This window comes from Cydia strobilella, chromosome 4 (genome assembly GCF_947568885.1).
Source record: "Cydia strobilella chromosome 4, ilCydStro3.1, whole genome shotgun sequence".
In the NCBI taxonomy this organism is placed as follows: domain Eukaryota; kingdom Metazoa; phylum Arthropoda; class Insecta; order Lepidoptera; family Tortricidae; genus Cydia; species Cydia strobilella.
Window position 1 is genome coordinate 6957943 of NC_086044.1, and position 24976 is coordinate 6982918.

At 37.3% G+C, this 24976-nt stretch overlaps 1 protein-coding gene across 2 annotated transcripts in view; it reads right to left on the reverse strand.

Moving 5' to 3' along the window:
• LOC134741020 (LIM domain transcription factor LMO4) overlaps positions 1–24976 on the reverse strand; it is a 273803-nt gene that overhangs the window by 80945 nt on the left and 167882 nt on the right. For both annotated transcript variants that reach the window (XM_063673749.1, XM_063673747.1), the window contains exon 2: positions 10371–10732. In XM_063673749.1, coding sequence (XP_063529819.1) covers positions 10371–10663 — 293 coding nt within the window. In that variant the 5' untranslated portion in view covers positions 10664–10732. The remainder of the gene's footprint in view (positions 1–10370; positions 10733–24976) is intronic.

Sequence of the window (24976 nt, forward strand, 5' to 3'; positions counted from 1 at the left end):
CACGTTTTTTCCTTAGACTGTATCTATCTATTACGGAGTTATCTTTGGTTGTGTAAAAATAGCCCAATTTTTTTCTCAGCTCTAGTAACTAGAGCGAAAGTCACAAGTGTCACAACCTACATCTTGTTATGTAACTGGCTCCGGTACAGTTTGCTTCTGAATGGCTTGCTTCTAGGCTGATTCTAAACTATCTAAAAACTCATCTTTAAGAATTTTTTTTATGGTTAGTTGTAACCCCGTGTATGGATTTCCCCCTCGTAATTATTTGTCATTCTTGGAACGATTAATTTAATTACTTATTTTTTATACATTGATAACACCAGACTCACCAGAGACGATTGACTAACCTGATAAAGTATGTATTTTTTTTTTATATAAATGAATGAATACGAGCATAGAGTAACTTATACTAGAGCGGTACTGTCATAGTAAATTTTGTAACCCCAGTAAATTCACTGCCATCTGTCGACACACTTTAAAACTAAAAATGAAGATTTATAAAAATACGATAGAATGTATTTAAATATAGATAAAAAAAAAAAAAAATTTGCATTAATTATTTTTATGATTTTGACCCATGTTCTTTCACTGATATGCTATAAAATTGTGAAATAACAAACGAAACCGTCAACGCCCTCTATACGAGAGTAGGCCAAAGGTAGTGGCGCCATCTGATCGAGAATCAAATTTTCTTGATTTTCGAGGCACGTTTTTTCCTTAGACTGTATCCATCTATTACGGAGTTATATCTATCTTTGATACGAGTAGCATTAAAAATCGCCGGTGACATCCACACTTCTTGACGAAGACGACGACAATGTAACTTGTGTACGAAGCCTACGCGCTTGTAATTTTTATAATTGCACTTAGTGCGTAAATATATCAATTTTCACCAGTACCTCATTTAGTCCTATAAAGTTAGCATGCTCGTTTACCAAGCTCTATTGTGATGTAGCCACATCAATTTACATACAATGTCAATTTGCGAGACGGCCGACACCGGGACACGGTCTCATTAGGCTAACGGGTGCAATTAAATGCGTCTTTTGCGCCTTAACGAGGTCCCAAATTGCACCTCGGCCGCCCTTGACACGCGCTGCAATAAAATACATGGCTTTTATGATTAAAAGGAGGATAATAAGTTCTTTGGAATAGCTTCGGTTTTTAATTTTAGCACGTTTTATCGAGGTTTTTCTGATCAGACCTGTACGTGTGCATGAAGGTACAATATAAGTACATACCTGTGTGTACTGTGTAACGATGCCTCGCTAATAGGTTTGTCGTTAATAGATTGGAAATACGAAGAAATAGAAGTACTCGTACTTTCGTAAGTATAGAAAATCAAGAGATGCGAACCATATTTGCGCAAACAAGCCGAAGTGGATCTAGATGTAAAAGGATTATTAAGCCCTATTGACAATTTGGCAAGTAAAATAGAACTTAGTATTTGACACATGGCATTAATATACTACACGATAGTTGGCAATAGGACAGTTTCTTAGGAGCGATGGAACTCGGTGATTACCGATAGAACAACCTTGATTGACTCACTCTATCTGTGTTATCGGAAAAAGGCAAGGACCAGAGAATCACGTTAACGATAATTCCATGTAACATGTAACTATATACTGATTGATGTAGCTAATAATCTAACATTTTTAAAATTTAACCGTTTCTATTTTGTCACTTTTACCTTGTATAAATGCCAATAGTTGTTTTAAGGATGACTCACCCTAAACGGTCCGAGGCGGTGATCTTTAGAAAACTTAAGTGTCGGACACTTAAAATTTTCTAAAGATCACCGTGTGATCACGGTGTCATCACCAATCATAGAAAACGAGGTGTTGAAAACCTCGGCCCGGATCCGGATTCCGGACCCGAGGATAACGGAACAACTGTTAACTAGGTGTTTACAAAGGTAGTTTCATGCAACTCTTATCGCAGGTGGCAGTTGCGTAGTATTACGGGCCAGAAACAGGCCATTTAACCCAATTTCTCAACTTTCTTTCACTTTCTCCAAAAATATTAAGACCTAAATTCCAAATTCAGATAAGCAAGGCCCAGCACATACCAGCATGTAAATACTCCAACAATGCATTAGTAAGGGGGTAAGAAGTTGCCGCGACTCGTTAGAGGCGAGGGGAGGTGATTGCCGATTGAGCAGCAATTGCCCTGATTGACGGAGCCCGCGCCCTAACGAACCGCTTCACCTAGTGGACGTGCCGTAACATGTTGCTAAATATTTTTAGAGTGGATTCAGAGGGAAATCCAAATATGTTTTAGGGAAGGAAAACTTCGTCAGGATTTTGATTTACTACAGTTTCAGTAAAAATGCCTAATATTATTCATATTGTTTATTCCCGATTGCAGCAAAACCAAAGGAGACGACGAATAAGATACGGAAGGAATTTTAAAGAAAAACCGGCCACTTCGAGTCGGGCTCGCGCACAAAGGGTTCCGTACCATTACGCAAAAATCGGCAAAAAATCACGTTTGTTGTATGGGAGCCTCACTTAAATATATTTTATTCTGTTTTTAGTAGTTGTTGTTATAGCGGCAACAGAAATTATATCATTTGTGAAAATTTCAACTGTCTTGCTATCACTGTTCATAAGATACAGCCTGGTGACAGATGGACAGACAGACAAGGACGGACAGCGGAGTCTTAGTAACAGGGTCCCGTTTTTACCCTTTGGGTACGGAACCCTAAAAAAGGATGGCATACGAAAAGTCTGTAACCAATTTTTTTTTTTTTACTTTTTACTATGAACATTAGATAATACCCAAATCATAATAAATCATTAAAAATAAGACTATTTATTAGATCCTACCGTACTTATCCAAAGATTTCCATTTTTTTAAACCTTAAAGTGTTGTTATTGTTAAGCAAGAATTTAATAAGAGATACATGTACTAAGATTTAACATTTTGGCTTACGAAATTTAGGGAATGCAATCTCGCACCAAGATTGGCGATTCGAGATCTCGCACGAAAAATCTGAATCGAGATTGACCGTCAGACTTTCGAGATCGAGATTTGACAAAGTTATTAAAATGTGTTATTGTGATCAAATATCTCTACGATACGATACTCGTACAGTGGACGCTTAGTAATAGGGTCCCGTTTTTACCCTTTAGGTATGGAACCCTAAAAAAACAAGAAATACATAGCTCTAATTTGCATGTAAGTAAGAAAAATTGGTATTAATAAATTTTAGGCACTAACGTGCTCATTGCTCAGTTGATATTTTTGACAAGCACTGAGCATTATACAATAAAATGGTAAGCGAACAAAAATCATATAAATAGTTGTGGGTACGCTAAGTTTGGCCGAACTTACAACATTCTGCCTAGGAACAACACGAATCTAGGTCAAAACGATTGTTCGAGATCTCGACCGAGATTGCAAAAATTCAGATTCCTGTCAACGAGATTGAATCTCGAAAATTTGTAAGAGATCTCGCGAGATCTCGAAACTGCGAGATCGAAATTGCGTTCCCAACTCGTGATGTCTTTAACTTAAGCGACTTTACACAACAGTCGATAAGGAAGATTAAGCTCACCTACGTTCTCCACAATAGACGCCATAAATCATTTTAAAACACAAATTAAGCCAGCTAATGTTTACATAACGCGTCTTTATCCAGAAACACGGATCACACATCGGCGACTAATTTCCTTCGCACACAACACAAGTAATCAGCGGAGCATCAAGCGCTCAAAGGAAAAAGACGGGAACGATATATGAAACTGCATACTGTTAATACGGTTTTGTTAGCTTTGTCTACCGCAATCCATCATATCGGGACAAAGGCGTAAACGCGCGTTGTTTGCGTGAAGACGTTAATTTTATTAAGGCGTCTCAATCAGAAGACGTAAAGTCGGTGGGCGCGGGATTACCTGGTGGGGGCAACTCGTTAGTTGTTGTTTGCCGAGTGACGCGGGTCAATCAGCAGAGACATGCACGGGACCGCACTTCTTCCCCCCGCTCGTTAGGGCGTCGTCTCTGTCAACTGTGAGACGAGCTTTATCGAATCTACGACGCACGGACCGCGGTCGGCTCTACACCTGGGACCTCATTCTCATGTGCATTTGAATATCGAAACGTATAGCAAACGACTGATCGTTCTGGAGCACTGCCACACGTGTGCGAACGTGATGACAGTTACAGTCATATCAAATTGGAATTATATTAGTTCAATATTCGTGTCTGTCGAATAAGTCGAATCTGCTTTATAATTTTCGAGTGAATTTGTATGTTCCTAAATATTAACCAAATACCTACCAGGCATGAGTATAATAATTCATCCGTAAGTCTGAAACGTTTCGAAACCTTCGGAATATCTGGGGGCACGGTAGTGCCCCCGCCAAGACGAGCAAAGAGAAGCGCAAAGGCCTGCCTTTATCTTTTCTCGAAGCGCTTCGTCGTTTTTTAGAACCCCCATAACTTGGGTTTGTATTATACCAGATAAACAAAATTCTCGGGATATGATGTCATTAGTGGACTTATTAAGCATAAATATTTTCAATTACAGATCTTATACTTTAGATTTTATTAATATTTAAAAAAAAACCCCGATTTCGTCACTCACTCACTCACTGATGATCATCAAAACCTTTAGGGTACTTCCTGAAATCCTAGGAAGCTGAAATTTGGTATGTAAGATAGTCTTAGTACACAAACAACAGAAAAAGTCAAAAAATTGAAATTTTAAGCTCCTAAGGGGGTGAAAAGGGGTTGGAATTTTGTATGGGGTATTAATAACCGCTGAACCGATTTAGTTGGAATTTGGTATGTACATAGTTTTTGTTATGGGGAAGGATATATAATAGTTTTCAACCCCAAAATCACCCCAAAGGGGGTGGAAAAGAGCGTTAGGGGGAAGAAGGGGGTTGAAGTTTGTATGGGGTTGGGGAATCAGTAAAAAGCAGATTGTGTAATGTAAAAGATGCCTCCAGATACGTATTTTAGGATTTTTAATAGTAAATTACCCCCAACCCTTTAAATTAGGGGATGGAAGATTGTCATAAGCAACTTACAAAAAGAAGTGAAATCCCACCAAAAACATTTTCATGTAAAATGTTGCCAAGACGAAACCATAAGGCTCGCACTGTCAAAAAGTTATCAGATCTCTTGTAGAGCCAAGCTTCTAACTCTACAAGCCCTAACTTCACAAACTCTACACCTCAAATTATGTGGCTTGGCGGTTTCGTTACTACAAGAGCTATTTGTATAATAAAAAATAATGAAATGTGAATCAATTTTTACCTTACGTCCATGTGACGGTAGCGAAGCGGCCAAGCCACATATTTTGGCTAAGGTGAGAGTACAAGAGGTCTGATAACTTTTTGACAGTGCGAGCCTTATGGTTTCGTCTTCGCAACATTTTACATGAAAATGTTTTTGGTGGGATCTACTTATTCCCAGTCTTCTTTAGTCGTCAAGGAAGGGATTCTTCTAGATTCTGCAGTCCACTTCTGATTAATAAAGTATTGCAAGATATCGTTTACATTACCTACTAGAATTCGAGACGAGATCTTTCGCACAGCGGGGCGTGGAACACTTTGGGACCGGTATGAAACAATTTTATGTACATCACGTAAAGATAAAGCAAAAGAAATATCTGGTTGGAAATCGGAGCGACGATAAAAAGCGTCGCATGTCGCAAGGAAGGGGATATAGTTAATTGGGTCGAATTCCTCGAGTTTAGCTAATTAACGCTAATGAGCGTGGAGGGGCGCCTGCGGCTGTGGCCACGTGGGCCGGTGGGCCGCTGCAGCGCTGCGGGGTGCTACAACACCGCAAGCGCACAAAACGCCGTATCTACTTTGAACGCTCTATACAATGTACGACTTTTGTAAAATAAATAACGTGAGACAGACTAATTTCAAAAGATGGTAACTACTTATGAAGCTGGAAAGTAGATAGGCTGTTTATCGATTAAGGTAGGGTTACCGCGCTTTTGGCGGGAGGGATGGTAGAAAATACGGGACGCTGTGTGCATTTTACATCGCTTATTTGAACATAATGACATTCTTTAATGTCTCTCGGTAAAGTTAACCCTTTAATGATCAATTTTTTTTTTCTATTATTTTCTGGTTTCAAGCACTTAAATGAGTTCTTAGAGGTAATATAAACTACAGAAAAATAAAAATAAAAATATTTTGTATATGTTCTTCTAGAAAACATATGCTAAGAATACTTGACGTTGCCCGACTTTCACCATATGACCATTTGCCACCAATGTCCAGTATTCTTGACATTGCGCATGGTTTAGAGATAATAAATAAATAACAGATTTATACTTTTTATATAAAAAGTTTTTATTGTGCAGCATGAAAAGAGTAGAAACAATTTCTTTTTGCTACTGCATAATCTCAATTTGCATTTTAAGCAATGTTCGTGTATCCTTTTTTGCAATACCTACATCTTCCGTATGAGGTGTACACTGGCAAGTGTCGTGTATTATTACCTATACTGAACTACAGGTAGAGGTCTTGGAACTACTGTTGCTTTTCTGACAGGTACAATCCCATTGGACGGCCCAGCCCTGTTTTTGTAGAAGCTCCAATGGTAGTTGTACTTTAGTGGCATAGTCTTTTCAGTAGCTCCTACTTGTCGCCGATACAACAACCAGACATTATTTACATATACGTCCAGGACCTTGAGAAAACATAGCCATATAGTAGCGCTTGGTTTTGAAATTTGACCGATATAGGGCCACCAACATATCAGCTAAATCAACATCTACTTCCATATGAGCGTTGTATACTGTTTTACGGTCTGGGGGTAGTCTACGTTGACTCGGGCTTTTTCGACTTTTAAGTATCGTCGTATGTAGTCTCCCACTCGCAGCCTTATGGCTTGTTCTACGAAAATCTGGAAATCCAAAGAAGTTCGTAAACCTCATTCGCCAATTCCACGATGGTATGAATGCACAGGTTCAACATGAAAACGAACTGTCTGAGGAGATCCAGGTTACAGGCGAAGTGACGCAGGGATGTGTCATGGGACCTAAAATACACTCTTTGCCATATACTTCTCAGTGGTGATGAGAGACGCTTTAAAGTCTGTAGCAACCAAATGTGTGGACTGAGAAAGGTGTCTTTGACATATCGAGGTTCAGGGCGAAGTCTAAAGTGCGATAAGTCTCCATATTAGAGATACTATACGCTGACGACGTATGCCTTATGTCTGACAGTATGGCGCATCTCCAAAGCTACGTGGACGCATTAAATCGCTCTTGGCAACAATTCGGCCTGGTAAAAAGTGCTTCCAAGACGCAAATCCTAAAACAACTACCCCGGGGAGTTGAATCTGATTCAACACCGCTGAATCTAGATGGGAAACCACTAGATCATCTTGGGAGCACTATATAATACGACAAGACAACACTGGCTTCAGAAATACCATCTCGCATTGCCAACGGCGCTGCCAATTTCCGGCGACTAACTGATCCCATAATATCAAACTCCCACCTAACCCTAATAATTCCAGTCCTCCTGTATGGCGCAGAGACATGGTGCCTGTAAAAGCCAGATATCAAAAGACTAGACACGTACCACCTAAGATGCCTAAGATCTATATTTAGGATTTAATGGCAGGTTCCATACTACGAGGTCCTGCATCGTTCCCGGGATGTACGGCATGGAGACACTATTCATGCAGCGTCAGGTCAGGTGGTGTGGGCATGTTCTCCGAATGGACGATCGCCGCTTACCTAAACCTATATTCTACTCAGAATTAGCAGAGGGTAAGCGGAAGCACGGTGGTCAGTACCTCTGATTATAAGGATGTGCAATTGTGCAAGCGTCACCTAAACGCGTGTGCTATCGATCCTGCACGTTGGGTTGGGAGGAGCTCGCTGCGAAACGGCCATTTTGGCGGCCTACCACCTTTGAATCCATCAAGCCGTGTATGTTGCTTCTTCTCTCACATTAACCTTATCTTCGCAATGTTAAAATTACTTAACAGCCCAACAATAATGTACTTTATTAATAGCGGCGCAGTGCTAAGAATGCTTAACATGCGTTACACTAAGTATATTTCTAAGAATCTCGCGAAGCTAAGCATTCTTAACACGCATAATGGTAACCCGGTCCTGTCTTAGTTAAGTTTCCATTTCGTTAGAAAAACATAAAAACATAAAGCACATACCCTCAATAACACGTTGTAATAGTATTTCAATAGATATTATAGGTATAAATATTTTTAAATATTTTATAATTATCTTACGTCCTACGGTCGATTGCTGTCGCAGCACAATCTTGCCACTAATTGTCAAAATACGTATGCCTTGGCAATGACTTCAGTCGTCAAAGATGCGTTAGGTTTCAATCTATCATTTTATTAAAAAAAGTACTGGGTTTAAGTGAAAATTACGTTGCAATATTTTTTTGATTCTGGTGTAAAGTATTCTTGGCATTGCGAATTAAAGGGTTAAATGAGACAATGGTGGAATATTTACTTGTTTTAGAAAAAATTAGCTTCAGATTAATTAATCTTGAAATCCTTGGATTTTAACTTCTTTTGTCTCGTAAGTGCAGGGCCAGCAAGAAATACTAACGAAGGAGTTATGTCACTAACGAGGTTGAACACTTTCAGTGGTTAAGAATAATGACCACAGACATATATTACGTATAGGTACAATTCAGATTTTGCACCTGCCACAATTTATATAAAAATATGTATATGGTAGTGACTTCTATTTGACGTTTGAGCGTCTTGGGGAGTGGGGGGGGGATTAAGTGTCAGACTTCAGTAGGTATATTTATTTGGACCTTTGGTTCCAAAATTGACAGTTCCATACATAAATTGTTAATCAGCTGTCAATGTTTTCTACGGAATATCATTAGTAAAAGTTGTTCAGTATGGCCTACATAATCTCACCACGGAGCATACTATGTGCTATGGCACTAGAAGCTACAGGAGCCCACTGACTATCAGTCCGCCCGACGATATCGGCATGTCAGTTGTTCGGAGCAGTCAAATTTTTGTTCTAACTGGTAGGCCGATATCGTCCGGCGGACTGATAGTCAGTGGGCCCCTTAAGGGATGTAATAATCTAATAATACCCTAGAAAAACTGTGCCAATTATCACATGTAAGAGTATGTTTGTGTTTCTGTAGTAATAGTAATGATACCAAATAGAGCGGTGGCCACTCTGCGGTGTTTCGTAACATCGAAATGACCCGTTATCAAGTAAATTAACCTATAACTCAATTATTAATTTGATTTGATGATTGTTTAAATATTATTTATCCTAGAATTTTAATTAGTCTTTTCAGCGCTTCGTTATGTTGGCCTGAGGATATGGAAATTGAAATATGATAAACAAAATATTAAAATAATAAATGTAAACAATAATTACATCAAACGTATATATAACATAATATATACTATATATAACATAATATCCTTTCACAATTGAACTGTTTTGACAAACACTCGGAAACGCTTAATAGGTACCTATTGACACAAATCAGCACAATCGCTGTAATGAATTGCAAATTGTCTTTAATCAAGAAAACAAACCATAATAATAGTCATTCGTTAGTTGTAAAGCCAACAATTATCATAATTGTTTACTTGCCCGTACCGTGCCCGTACCTACCGTAACTTATGAATAAATAACATAAGTCCGCATTGCAAGAAATATCTAAGGACGGTGTAAAAAGTTAGTTACCTCCTAAATTAGTCCTTAGCGGGCTCCTAACGAGACCAATTTAGCCGGCGAGATGCCGTTCATCGGTTGTTGTGTGCAAAGCTATACTTTTTGTCCCCGTCCCAGGTAGAAAACACAACGCAACGGTTTAAAGCATTTTCATACAATGCGCCCGCGGCTTTCTCGATATACTTTTTTGGCCGATCGAACGTTTGACAGACACGCTATTGTCATTATCAGATGATGAACTAAAAACTGAATCTTTTATCGATAATCAATGAGAAAAATCGGTTCGTTAAACACACTGAATACCTCAAGGCTTAGTTTTAACATGTTTTGTGCCGAAGAATATTTAAGTCCTAAAGTTACCCAATTAGATTGGAACATCAGCTATAACGAGGCAAATAACAAACATTTAGGGTGTGTTCACACTGAGCCAACCGTTAGCGTTTTCGACGTTTATCTGCCGCAGTGTATGTAGTCCTGTTTTTCAGTCTTCAGATTAAACTGGGTTGTTATTATATAAGTAAGCTGTAAAGACATCCTCAGTGGCGCCGTGGCGCGTCACTGCAGTGAGCGAAGCACTGAGTTCCGCGTATCTGTGGTAGTGCAAGATCATAAAATGAACGCTCTATTGTAAACCGACGGCTAACCGTGATTCAAAAACTAACAGTCTTATGTGATATTGCTAGGGGATATGACTCACCTCGTGTAATCGCTTTTGCATAATATCATCCCTCCTTTGAAGTAGAAAGACCGTCCCATGTCCGCTAAAGCTTGCTGACAGCACGTGCATTTTAGACACCCGTGATGCCAGTATCTGTCTAAGGCGTGTAAAAGGAATCTTTCTACGATTTTGCCGCCGCAGCCCGCGCATTCTTTGAGGGCGGGGTTGTTGTTGTTGTGTGGGTAATCGTGTCCGTTGGCTGTGAAGGCGGCCTCCGGGGAGGGCGGGTGCGGCGAGCTGAGCTCCGCGTACCCGTGGTAGTGCGGGTTCATGCTCAACGCGCTCGCAGCCAGCTTGACGGTTGGAGCGGGGACCGCTCGACACCACGCCAACTACACGCCCTGGAACAATGGAAAACGAAGTTAGAATGGACTGTAAATCAAGTTGAAGCTTAAGTCAGCGCTCCTGGATACCCATTGTCATTAACAGAAGCTAAAGTGTGTTGGAATTGGCATTCCGTCGAAGATAATAATGAAACTGAAAATAAACAGAATTTTTCCGGTGGTTCCGTTCTCTAAAGTGAAGTGGTCCCACTTTTCAAATCGCTGGCGCTGGTAGTTTGACCTACTGTATAAAAATGCCCTTACTTACCTACTTATTTAAGGATATTTATTCTGATTTAGAAATATAGTTAAAATGATCAACTTTTACAGCTTGTATGCTTTAAAGATAACTTAAATTTGTTTTTCCCAGTCCGAGTAATGGGGGTAACGAGTAGGGCGCTGGAGGGGAACCACTCACGTTGATTTAAACAGGCAGAGCGTCACTTGAATCTTTAATGTCGAGTCAATAGAAGGTCCGGCAATTAATTTCTTAGAGGCAAACAAGATTACTTCTGCCTCGTTTAAGAGAAACACGAAGAGGTTGACCCTTTGAATTAATTTTTCTTCGGAACAACGGAGTCCGGCGTAGGCCTGCGGGCGGCCGCGTTTATAAAATTTTCCAATTAGCAATTTCATACAATTAGGAGTGGGTGAAGTGAGGGGCTCGGGGGTGGTCGGTGCGGCGGGGGGCGCGGGGTGCGTCAACCCGATCCAATTAGCCCGCGGCCGGCGGAGCGGCGGGACGCCCGTCTGAGCGGCCCTGTCGCCATAAAACTTAATTAAACGTTTTAAAACAAGTATTCATTAAAGAATAATCAAGCTTATGTAGTCATAAATAACCGGATTGTCCCGCGCGGAACGGGTGCCGTAATTAAGACTGCACAGAGTTGATCAAACGCACTGATTTGAAACTACCCTTCATTAAGAGAGTGCGCGAGCTTCCGCTGCGGTGCAGAAACTAATTAAGAATAACGGACGGTTTAAAAGCGTAATTAATTTAGATTGTAATTCTATTTCTCTGCGAGTAAAGCGGACAATGTATTTACCTATTTCAGTAACCCTTTCTTTCGGAGCGATTTTCTTTGTTCGACGTAATTTGGTTAATTGTCGGACATACACATAATGATGGTACCTACGCAGCTATAGCGGTAATGTAATTTGTTGAATGTCTAGCGTAATTACCCGTAATATAGGGGTCATCGCTGACGAGGCGAGGCATGTCGTGTCTAAAATTTGGAGTGTAGTCGCGGTCATAAATATGTATCCATATTTTCATCACCAATGACAAAAGGTAAAACATCTAAAGAAAAAACACACGACACAAGTTGACGTTGTGTTCTGTATAAATCAAGTCTGCGTGCATGGCACATACTCGTATGCCAGTTTTCATGTCTGCTTTTAGGATTATTTAGCCTTATACAGTTTTTTAGGCTCTAATTATATATATATATATATATATATCTCATACTAATCGATATTAGGTCAAAAAGAACATAAGAATACAAACGCTCATTCACACAGCCTTTGACAAAAATGTCAAAAAACAGCCTACTCATCGCACTCATTGCTGACAAACCTACACAGGGAATAAAACATTCACTAACGAGATGACTTACACTTTCGAACCTGCAGCTCATCGTTGTAATTGAAAAAAAATCACTTACCTTGTAAATAGAGGGTCTGAGGAGGCTCATCGCGCGGCTTTGTTGTCGGGCGGTTGCTAATAAGATTTTTAAACGGCAACAAAGTATCCAATCAATGGAGCTTGAATAATGAAAACGCCACCTGCGAAGTTCCCAAGCCACCCCGCGGACCTAAACACGCACCACGTTACGCTACCCCCGCGAAAACACAAAAATTACTCTGTCCTATTGTAATAAAATCCATTTTCCTTTGTGTCAAAGCACAGATTGGCTTAATAATGGACTAAACATAAGTTTGAGTAATTATGCACAATTGTATTTCGTGTACTGGATGTCATTTTTAGGGTTGCGTTCGCTTTTACCGGAACTGTTTACTAATTCCCCCATTTTGTCAGTAACGATCAGTTTAATACAAAACATTTGTTTGGACTGAATACAAGGTAATATAATTAGAGTTCTGCCTTCTGACCCTTTAAAATTAACAACCTTTTATGACCTACAACATTTGGATACTTTCTATGAACTTCTGAGAAATAGAGTTCATATTCGGGCAAAAAGTAATGGAAGTATCCGAAAATGCCCGCAATTTAGTTTGTTTACAAGAAATACAACATTGATTACAGCATTACCCGATAAGAAACCCCAATCCGGACACCGATAGCATCATACAAATAACGCTATTAACTAACAAAACGTTGGCAAAATCAACGAAACAAAGACATTAATACCGGCTCCGTATATCGCGTAGTCCGGGTGCGATTTAACGAAGTGCGATAGGTGCGCACGCGACGGTCGCTCATTAGTAGACACGCAATGGCGATCACGCCACGAATATCTGGCCCTTATAGCCTTCATTAGACATAGCCGGCAAGTAATGGCTTTCTACACGCTTTCGAGACGCAGCAAACATTGAGTTTGACGCAATCAGCCCGTTACTAGTAACTACGTCTCTCATTCCAATGACATTTCAAATTGTAGCATGTTTAAGTCGAGATGGTGACTAAAACCAAACACCCAAAGCAACTGCCATAAGTAAACCTATAAATAATAGCGACATGTGGGTATTAATATTATTAAAATAAAATGTTTCGCTTCCTACTATAACTTGCCCTTAGGCCACAAAGCAATAGTTAAATAACTGTATCGTTTAAAAACAACTATAGGGGCAGGAACAAGCGGGGCCCGTCGCGAATAACGTAATTAAGGCGAAACCGCTGGCGAAATTAAACGCGAAAACGGAATGAGAATGTGAGCCTAATTAGAGCTGAGAGGGGAAGACGCTGCGGGCCAACCCGGCGATTAGGCGATTGTCGAATAACCTACTTACCTACGGGAGCCGCAAGGCCGACCTGACTAACAGGCCAATTCGGATGTAGGTACACTGATATCAGAATGACATCTAACTAATGTAATTCAGTTATCTTGCATTTAATTCGTACTTGTCCGTCTAAGTATGTATTGGCGCGGGTGAGACACACGAAAACTAAATAGCATAATTAAAATATCCTTCTGACGTCAGTGTACCTACGTTCGAATTGGCCTGCTAGTCACAGTTATATAACGACAGCGAAGAATAGAATATCTTAGGCGATAATATGTACTAAGTATAACCATAGATAATCCTAAATCTGAAAGCTTCTGCTATTAGATATTCCAGTATTTTCTCACAAAATGTCTAAACGAAAGAGTTTTCTTGCTGCAAGTCGTGTCACTATATAGGGATTCGTAAAGGTTGTTTATATTGTGTGTTGTGTATATGTATACAATTTTGATATTATATATTGTGTAGTTTTACTGAAAATTGTTACATCATCATCATCATAATTTAAGGGTCCCCGGCAAGCTAGGTTCTCCATACAAACGTAGTTACAATATATTTTATAAACTGGAGCTATATAAACAAATTACAGACCTAGATATCCCTCATGTCATTGTACGTGCAAAGTTTCATTACAATTCAACACGTAGTTTTAAAATGAGAACGATACTCCGTTTATATGGGAAGGTGACAAGCGGCCGAGCTTGCCGGGGACTCTTAAGAGCTTTACTCTTGTCGGTAGAGTAATTACTCTGGCAATTGCCAATCCTTTCTTTCCTGAGCCAGTCTTTTGATTGGGCAAAAAAACTTGAAGATTGTTACAGTGTGTTTTATGTTAACTGATTCTCGGTATGTGCAATTCGAACACGTTTTAGAACTCGCCAATTACTATACCCAGTAACCGTTTTTTAGAATATTTGCTGAGCTAGAAATTTTAAATTAAAACCATTTTTTTGCTAAATATTGTGTTCTACTAGAACAGCGTTCGTTAACTAAGTTCATTTTATACGGAAGGTTATATAGTTCACGTTACGCGCAGTGATTTTAGGATGCATTCATATTTGCATTTATAAAATATAGAAAATCTGGGCATCGCTACTAGGGTTACCTCGTTATCGTGATATCCAACAAATAAATTCGCGCTTTTAAATGGTGTTACATTTTTTCATACGCGCCGCGGCTGGTGGCAAGCATAAAACCAATTCGTTCTCTCACATCCATACTAATTAAAAAACTGCGGACAAATTGGTGCCCACTTTTCGCCCACGGTACATAAAATATCCATTCCATTGACGGCCCCTGGCCGCCATTGATTAATTTCATCCAATCAGCTGCGATTTCGACTTTTTTATGAGTTAATTGTCATCCTGCACTGGCTTTTCGTATCGGTTACTATCGAGTATTAAGTTCAGCTCGTCTGATGAATATACCTATTTGACGTAAAAAAACCTCCTGTCTTTCTTATCTACGAGTACCTATATGCATGAACGTTTAGAGTATGAGATATTAGACAATATACCATATATGATATGATATGATACGATTTATTTATCTCACAATATACAATTGCACTTAAAATTACACATGGTAAATTCTTAGGAATTTATATTGTGATTGTCAGTTTTTTACATTATGAATAATTGAATATGAAAAATAACAGTGACAATCAAAATTACCCCGCACCAACTATGTTTCTCTGTTTGGCCTAAAGGTTGACTGGTAGAGAATGCCGTGTAGCATTAAGTCCGCCTTTTGTCACTGTATATTCTTACTGTGCAATAAAGTTAAAAATAAATAAAATAAATAATAAAATTACATTCAAAATTATTAAATTACAATCATATGTCAGCAGTTTCGTTAAATTCAAAACAATAGACTAAAAACATTCAATAAATTAGAAACAATTATTTACAAAATAAATATATACATATGATAGTATATGATGGATAAATTTTGTAGATGAGTTCGCCTAATTCCCGTCCCGACCTACCTAAAAGCGCACGGATGATCCAAGCTCACGTAACAATCTGTTATCGGTAAGATTTCAATGACGCCAACTAATAAACACTTCAGACCAAAGATTTCAAAAGTAAGGATAGTATAATGTAGAGATATGCCAGATAGAGATGCCCTCTCATAAATGCCGAGTGAACATGAGTACCAACGAAAATGCGCACAAACGCCATTTGTGCACCAATGCACTGGCCACTTCGTGTATAGTGTTCGTAAGGGGCCGTCTTTACGAAGTATGTAATAAGTCAATGCTTCAGACAAACAAATTAGTTTAAATAATAAATAAAAATCCATACATGGCATAAACCTTTATAAAGGTTTGATTTCCTAGTAATTTTCAAACAGTACATTATCTGTAATAAGAAAACTTTCTAATCTCAAATCAGCGTCCATTTGATGCCGATACAAAATAATGGTCGTTTATTTGAGTTCAAACAACTTCTAATATTCGTATACAAAAGTGCTTTAGAGGTAATGTGGAATATTATTTGCATATAATGACCACTAATGGGCTGGGTGCATTATTCATCTGCGCGCGACCTCAAAACGGCCGCGGCCGTTTGATCGATGTGTTTGCTATACTACGGTAAAACACTGATACTGGCAATTTAGCGAAACCACTTCGTTCTTATTACACAATAGTAAAGATTGTGTCACAAGGGAGCAAAATTACATATTTACGGCGAGGGCGTACAATTGAATCCTAAACGAAGCGAAGGATTCCATAATAGAATCCTGAGCGTAGCGAGGGATTCTAACATAGAATCCTGAGCGTAGTGAGGGATTCAAGTGTCAACGCCCAAGGTGAAAATAATTTTGCTACCATGTGACACATACTGCTTTTCACATCACCTATGAGGAAATTACATACATATATTAGGTTTCAAAACATTATTATTTTAAGCAAAGATCGATACGGACAAAGTGCCAAAAATATGTATACACGACCTTGGTAGGTACATACTTCTGGCACTTTGTCCGTATCGATATTTTCAGACGTGACTGTACTGACAAATTAAAAGTACCTACAGCTCATAATTATGTACCTAATATCTTTTCAAAGACAGCAGCAAACACCTAAAATGATACAATGAAAATCAAGTGCATTATTTTTGTAGATTTTTCTGGTAACAAATTAGCTCTTAAGTACCCTTTTGAACCAAATCTTCGGAAGAACACTATGAAGACTGATATCACTTATATTTATTATTATAAAGTTATTGATTTAAACTAAGCATTTACAAATTTATACACAATACAGAACCGCATAATTATGCTTTGTGAAATATTTGTACAAAACTATTTAAATATAAACTTTTTAAATTTAAGGAGACCTAAAATGTTAAAATAAAAATTAAATTATTAAACTAATGTTTTTTACGTTTCTTTGTAAATATTACGCTAATTAATTAATTTACTTAATTTAAATATGCTATTAATTAATTTAAAATACGCTAATTACATTTATTGTTTACAATTACAACAAAATATTATTTATGTTAGAAAATTGTATGCACGTAATCGATTATAAAGAAATTGTAATCGATTATATGCATACTAATTTCATATGTCTTTGTGTCAATATTTTATACTGGCAACAAAATGTCCTTGAACAGAAAAGTGCCACTTTGATCCCTCCTAGCAGGGAAGAAAAGTTCCCTTTTCGAATAGGTGATGTGAAAAAACTGTTTCGGAATGGTTATGAACTAATTCCTCGGCGAAAAATGACTATATGGTTTCGAGTTGTCTTAGGTAAGGTACAGGTATTTAAGAATGCTTATAGGCCATAAAATAGCGCACAGCATCTTAGTTTCTTAACGTTATTGTTTTTTTTATTATTAAACTGACACACAAATGTACAACTAACATAGTTTACTTAAAGTAAATAGTCAGATTTAAAGTATATTAAAAGTCACTAAACTTAACAATAATAATAACAATTATTAATTAATAAAATTCCGTATTGTTAAGGACAGCCATAATAGCCATATACTAATATAAATTACGATTATAACTTCTTCCTAACTTATGAAAGACAATGAATGCATAGTGTGACATTGATTAATACCATTTCTTCGGTTTCAATGACGGTGCAGCCCTACCCAACCCGTCTACTTCTAACCTGTACTAGCGTCGTTTTCTTGTCGTTGCTCATTTATTATTAATATTTGTTTAATAATTAATACATAATTGATTAATACCTACATTGCTGTTTATTTGCTTTCAAGGTGTAAGTTCAGACGCTGGCGATCATCTCCTGTAGGTTCGAAAAAGTGCCTCTGTCTCTGTACTTCGGCGGCCTCGTCAATTAGGTGATTTTCCAAATTCACAAACTATTTAGCACAGTTTGACACATTTACTGTCATGAACGGATAATTTTAGTAAGCCTAAAAGCGTGGAAAACCGATGAACGGAAATGTAGATGACTGTATATTTTCGTGAAACGTTAAAGTTTGACAGGCGTATTCTGAACTAGATGTACTATTTTCACTCCAATTCGACTAAGTATAGGTAAGTTATATGGAATTTAAATAGTCTTCTACCCAAAGATATGCACACGAAAATTTACCCACTCAAATAGTCTCATACGCTCTATATCATGTGCTGACTGACAGACTGACAGCTATATGTATAACATAACGTCACTCTCATAACAAACTATGTTTGGAATGAGCGAAAAACTACAACTGACATACTTACAGATCTGTGAGCAGAAAACACCTTTCGTCGGTCAAGCAGGGGTGATGTCCATAGCCCGGTTTTTCAGGGGCATAAACGTACCAATGATGCTAATGATTCTTTAAATACCGACTCAAGTGTTATCGATATCGATAACAAGCAATTTCTAAATCATAATAACAAACATGACCCATCCTTGATTAAATTGATAAGTATTGTTTACTTCAGTAGTAATCTATACCTGTCGCGTCGAATGACGATAACTATGACAGTTCTTCAAATCTCTTTTGCTTGGGCTTAATTGAAAAAACAATTAAAGAAATATATTATTACCATGTTATTGATTGAAATGTTACATTTCTAAATAAAAATTAATGTGCTAAACTTCCAAAAAATGTATACAAACATTTAAGTGATAAAAATAAACTGATATAGGGATCATCATTCGACGCGACAGGTATAGTTTCGTTGTTATCAGTTTATCACATACTATTTATTCTCCGTCCATGTGTTGGGATGAATGTATAAAATGCATATGGCGTGTGAGTAAGAATCCGTTTCTTTCGAAAATCGGCGCTGCGTGCGCGCAATTAGAGGCGGATGAGGGAGTACGCCTGTGAAAATCGGCTGCCGAGGTCTACGCACACAACATATCCTAGCCTAGAGGACACAATGTTTAACAAAATTAATTCGATAGAAACTTCCAACTAGCTAGCTAACACAGAGATTTTATTTGATAGGACCACATTACGGAAAGAGCACATGTAGCCTTAAATCTAGGAAATCTAGTGCTCTTGTACTTGTACATAAGTAGTCTAACACAGTACAATACAAAATCACTATTAAGTAAAACATTATAATATTATTACAAATTATTATTATATAATTCCTATATATAACATATTATTTATTTCACATCACCAATTCGAAAAGGGAACTTTTCTTCCCTGCTAGGAGGGATCAAAGTGACACTTTTCTGTTCAAGGACATTTTGTTGCCAGTATGAAATATTGACACAAAGACATATGAAATTAGTATGCATATAATCGATTACGTGCATACAATTTTTCTAACAAATAATATTTTGTTGTAATTGTAAACAATAAATGTAATTAGCGTATTTTAAATTAATTAATATCATATTTAAATTAGGTAAATTAAATAATTAGCGTAATATTTACAAAGAAACGTAAAAAAAACATTAGTTTAATAATTTAATTTTTATTTTGACATTTTAGGTCTCCTGAAACGCAGCCATACCTACTTGTCTATGCAATTTAAAAAGTTTATATTGAAAAAGTTTTGTACAAATATTTCACAAAGCATAATTATGCGGTTCTGTATTGTGTATAAATTTGTAAATACTTAGTTTAAATCAATAACTTTATAATAATAAATATAAGTGATATCAGTCTTCATAGTGTTCTTCCGAAGATTTGGTTCAAAAGGGTACTTAAGAGCTAATTTGTTACCAGAAAAATCTACAAAAATAATGCACTTGATTTTCATTGTATCATTTTAGGTGTTTGCTGCTGTCTTTGAAAAGATATTAGGTACATAATTATGAGCTGTAGGTACTTTTAATTTGTCAGTACAGTCACGTCTGAAAATGTCGATACGGACAAAGTGCCAGAAGTATGTACCTACCTATACTAAGGTCGTGTATACATATTTTTGGCACTTTGTCCGTATCGATCTTTGCTTAAAATAATAATGTTTTGAAACCTAATATATGTATGTAATTTCCTCATAGGTGATGTGAAAAGCAGTATGTGTCACATGGTAGCAAAATTATTTTCACCTTGGGCGTTAACACTTGAATCCCTCACTACGCTCAGGAATCTCAGGATTCTATGTTAGAATCCCTCGCTACGCTCAGGATTCTATTATAGAATCCTTCGCTTCGTTTAGGATTCAATTGTACGCCCTCGCCGTAAATATGTCATTTTGCTCCCTTGTGACACAATCTACTATTCTGACACACAAGTCGCGCAGTATGCTGCCCCGTGCCGCACTGCACACCGCGCTGGCTCCGCAGAAAACCAGCGCCGTTGATAACGCTAGTCGTGCCAACTGCAATGCTGAGTGGAGACCATTTCAGCCTCACATCTTTGTCTTTATCTGTGTTTTGTATACTTCTTCTTTCACATTTTTGTTTAAATGCATTTTGTAATGTAACTAATGATGTGTTGCCTGAACAAACATTATTCTATTCTATTCTATTTTCCGATGTAGCTCATCGCGAAAACTAGTAAACATTATGAAATCACAAATAAAAACTATCCTTAAAAACCCACACCCATTACGGCATTGTCACCGTCATCGTCATTCATAGCGAAGATGCCATTTGTAAACACAGCGCCTACTTGTCTTATACCTACTCTATATTATCCTCAAACCAACCGGGGCTGTATAACTTTTCATTCAAACTTGCATAGTACAAGCAAGAGTGAAAGAGATAATAATATGATCTCGGACGTCATTTTGGTTTGCGGATAGTATAGTAAAATAAAAACTAAGTAGTGGACTAGGCTTACAACAATTTCTTCAAAAAGTAACTCCTCCAATAGGCGAAGACGTGGTCAGCGGACCGTCTCGTCACGCCGACCGGCCATGATTGTGGCCGACAAATATATTTAAGTATTCGTGATAAAGGCATGGTGTGTAATTTTCGAGCGTTTCGCTACAGAATGTCCGCCCGCGGCTGCGCTATGATTACGGGCATGTTTTGTTTTATTGTTTGGTGTCGGTATGTGAAAATGCTCAAGTCGTGGTTGTTGGGGTGTTTGATGATATATTGCGAGTTTAGTAAGTACGTACCTTCGCCAGCGTCTTTACTGAAGCGACAAACGGGAAAAGAATCACACAAAATCTGTCTTTCGCGTTGCGTAACTTGCATAGAGCTGATTTGATTATAGGGTTTACGAATATACCTACTCCTACTTGTCTTTCGGTTTATCCCAATATAATATAATTTTTTTAGGTTTGTTTATGAATCTACTGAGCTGAGAGGCCGTACTTCCTTTTCTCTATAATCTTTTCGTTATAATTTTATTTCTTTGTTAGTGTAAGTAGTAATTAGTATTTTTTTTTTCTTCTGATGTGTTTGTAAATTAATATTGTGTGTAATTGCAGCTGTACAAATAAATCATTTATCTATCTATCTCTATAGGTAGTCATTCTTTGAGAACTGGACATGGTCTTGGTTAGTATAACTTGTTACACCAAATCATAAACAAAACAGACCTCATAAAACAAGTTCTTAGTTTTCTCGTTGTTCTGGAATTTGCCCTTCTAATGTTATGTGTATGTGAGAAGTGACTCATTCCTTAAATGGTTATTTCGGTTCATAATAATAGACATAGGTATAATGTTAAGTAATGTATGTAGTTTTCTACAGAATGTGCCCCAGGCGTCACAGTTACTAATGGTTACAGACAGTTTCATAGCTTTGCTTTTAAAAGTTCGACACATGCAAAGTTAAGGTACATAAGTACTTATCAGGGTGACTATCTTATTCCACAATGAGCAATAAGGCGTTGCCTACCTAAGTGTTGCGCTGCAATTTTATTTAACAAAAAATATCTCATTTTTTCCTTATATTGCCATAACTTTCACTTACGGCTATGGCACTATGGTGCATCGCATAAAAATAAGGCCATAAATAGTTATCTCTATCTATTTACAATCTTCATTAACAGTTTCACTTAACCGAATGGCCCCACTTAAAATTTATTTTATTCTGTTTTTAGTAAACAGAAATACATCATCTGTGAAAATTTCTAGCTATCACGGTTCATGAGATTACACCCTGGTGACAGACGGACGGACAGTGAAATCTTAATAATAGGGTCCCGTTTTTACCCTTGGGTACGGAATCCTAAAACTCGAGATATCTGGGGCATTCATTAAAATGATCCTGACTTTCGTAAGTCGTTTAACAAGGCTGCTCTTTGCGCCTTAAGCGCTACATAAATGCTCGTAGGACCTTAAATTCTATACATATACATAATTACGTAAATTTAAACTTCCAACCGTTTAACTCAAGAGTTTGGGAAGATTCCCAAAATTCCCAAATAGCTACGCATTGTGTAAATATAGGCTCCAATAGACTCTACCAATTGACATTCACGACAAAAATGAATACAAGATAACATCAATCGGCGATTACGCGGGAGTTACCGCGCTATCAACATCAAGCACGTGTCTTGATTGCCGATGCAGACTGATAAGGGCGCTATTGTTCTACGCTCAGTCAATGCACTTTACCTAGGGCCTCATTATGAGTGTGAATATTGTTTTAGTGGCGTAATGTGCTAAGGTGGCGTTAGGCGCGACATTATTATTACATTTATTACGAGTAGGCACGCATATTTCTTGTAAAGCGATGTAGGCTTAATTTGTTTGTTTTACTACCTAGTGGTACAATGCATGTACAGCCCAAAATACATCTCAATTTCATGTTCAACTTTTGCATGAAATAATCAGATAATAATGCAATCTTTAATGTAATTTACTTGAAATATTAGAAAATATATAAACATATCCTAATGTTATAAACATATAATTGCAAAACTTTTTTTAAGTATTTATTAGGCATTTATAGGTTGTTGACTTCACCTTAATCACGTACTTACTTTATAAATATTTGTCTCAATTGACAAGCGTAAAATCAAAGATATGTATATGTAACTCCGTATAAGATAAGTCTATAGAAAAAATGTGCCTCGGAAAATCAAGAAAAATGTATGCTCGAATAGATGGCGCCATACCTTTGGCCTATACTCGTGTAAATGGTGTTGGCGACACCGTTTGATAGTTAACAATTTTAACACATATCAGTGGAAGAACATAGGTCAGTCATATGGCGTTCAAAATTTTTTTTTATCCATATATATATACACATACATTATACATTTTTTGTCATTTTTATTTATTTTCATTTTTAGTTTTAATCCTGTGTCGAAAGATGGTAGTAAATTTACTGTGACTACAAAATTTACTATGACATTAACCCTCTATACACTCTGTTCTCTCTGGTAAAATATATATAGCGCAACGTAAACAACGCTATAGTGATTACTGAAATACTTGATACTAGTTTTTCCTATACTATTACAAACTAATTAAATGCTAGAAATAATTACAATATATACACACTTTCATTACCTTTCTATCGTTGGAATGCAATGTAGCAAAAAACTATGTTTCGTATAACTACATATGTAATTTGTTGCCCATAAACATATAGCAACACATCCTACAACAACAGAGAATCAATATATCTCCAAAAGATAACCTGTATGAAATGAGAACGGACATACATATTTCCATATGACATAATTCTCAGATGAAATATACCTATATACCTACGTGTATTATTTATTAATTTACCCCCTTATTCATAAAACTTTACGGGCCCGATTTAGTTAAATTATATTTTATCCCATTCTTACAAATACATAAGTCAAAATGACAGATAAAGAGAAACGGTTCATAGCTAATTTAGGCCAGTAACGCGTTAAAAGAAAACTTATCGTACAAAAGGCGTATAAATGAATATGGAAAAGCTATATCTTGATGTTGAAAATAAGTCGTTTTTAGGGTTCCTTACCAAAAGGGTAAAAACCAGACCCTATTACTAAGACTTCGCCGTCTGTCTGTTTGTCCGTCTGTCACCAGGCTGTATCTCATGAACCGTGATAGCTAGACAGTTGAAATTTTCACAGATGATGTATTTCTGTTGCCGCTATAACAACAAACAAAACTTTAAGTAAAATGAGCAGGACATTTTACCGAACTCTACCTAAAGCGCCCCAAACGAACAGGTTAACAATTAACTTTACCAAAATAGCTCGTCAGTTGGTTACGGTGCCTATGAATAAGCATTGGCCGTATTCCAAAAGTTGTGAATATTTTCTTTACAAGAGCATGGCGATAGCTTCACTTTCTCTTGCAGAGTTGAATTATGCTCAGAGTTATTTATATTGAGATGTTTCTGGATATAATATCTAGGAATATTTTTGATTGTGGAAGAATGTCAATTGAGTATATAAATAGATATTTGGGGACACACAGAACGACCTAGCCCCAAACTAAGCAAAGCTATCCATAACTCAGGAAGAAATACTCATTGTAAGCACACAAATGTATGTTCTTACCAAGATTCGAACCCAGGATCTCCAGCTACATAAGCTACCTGAAATGCCGTTATAACAATGTAACTATAACTATGTTATAATGTAGCGCTTGACTAGATGACTCGTGGTGAATTTCAAAATAAACCATTTTGATAGACACATATATGAAATAAAACCCAAATAATTTAGCCAAACTTTAACAAAGGGTTTTATGAAATAAAACTATGAAAACGGATTATATCGCGTATATTGAATTTATAATACATCCCGACGTTTCGAACTCTTTACAGCGTTCGTGGTCAACGGGTGACTGAGGTAAAATTACAAAGTGCAAAAATACCCACATACTAAAATAATGAACAATCATAGACTACAAACTATGGATGGGACGGGATGTATTATAAATTCAATATACGCGATATAATCCGTTTTCATAGTTTTATTTCATGAGTAACTATCGCGGTAACCG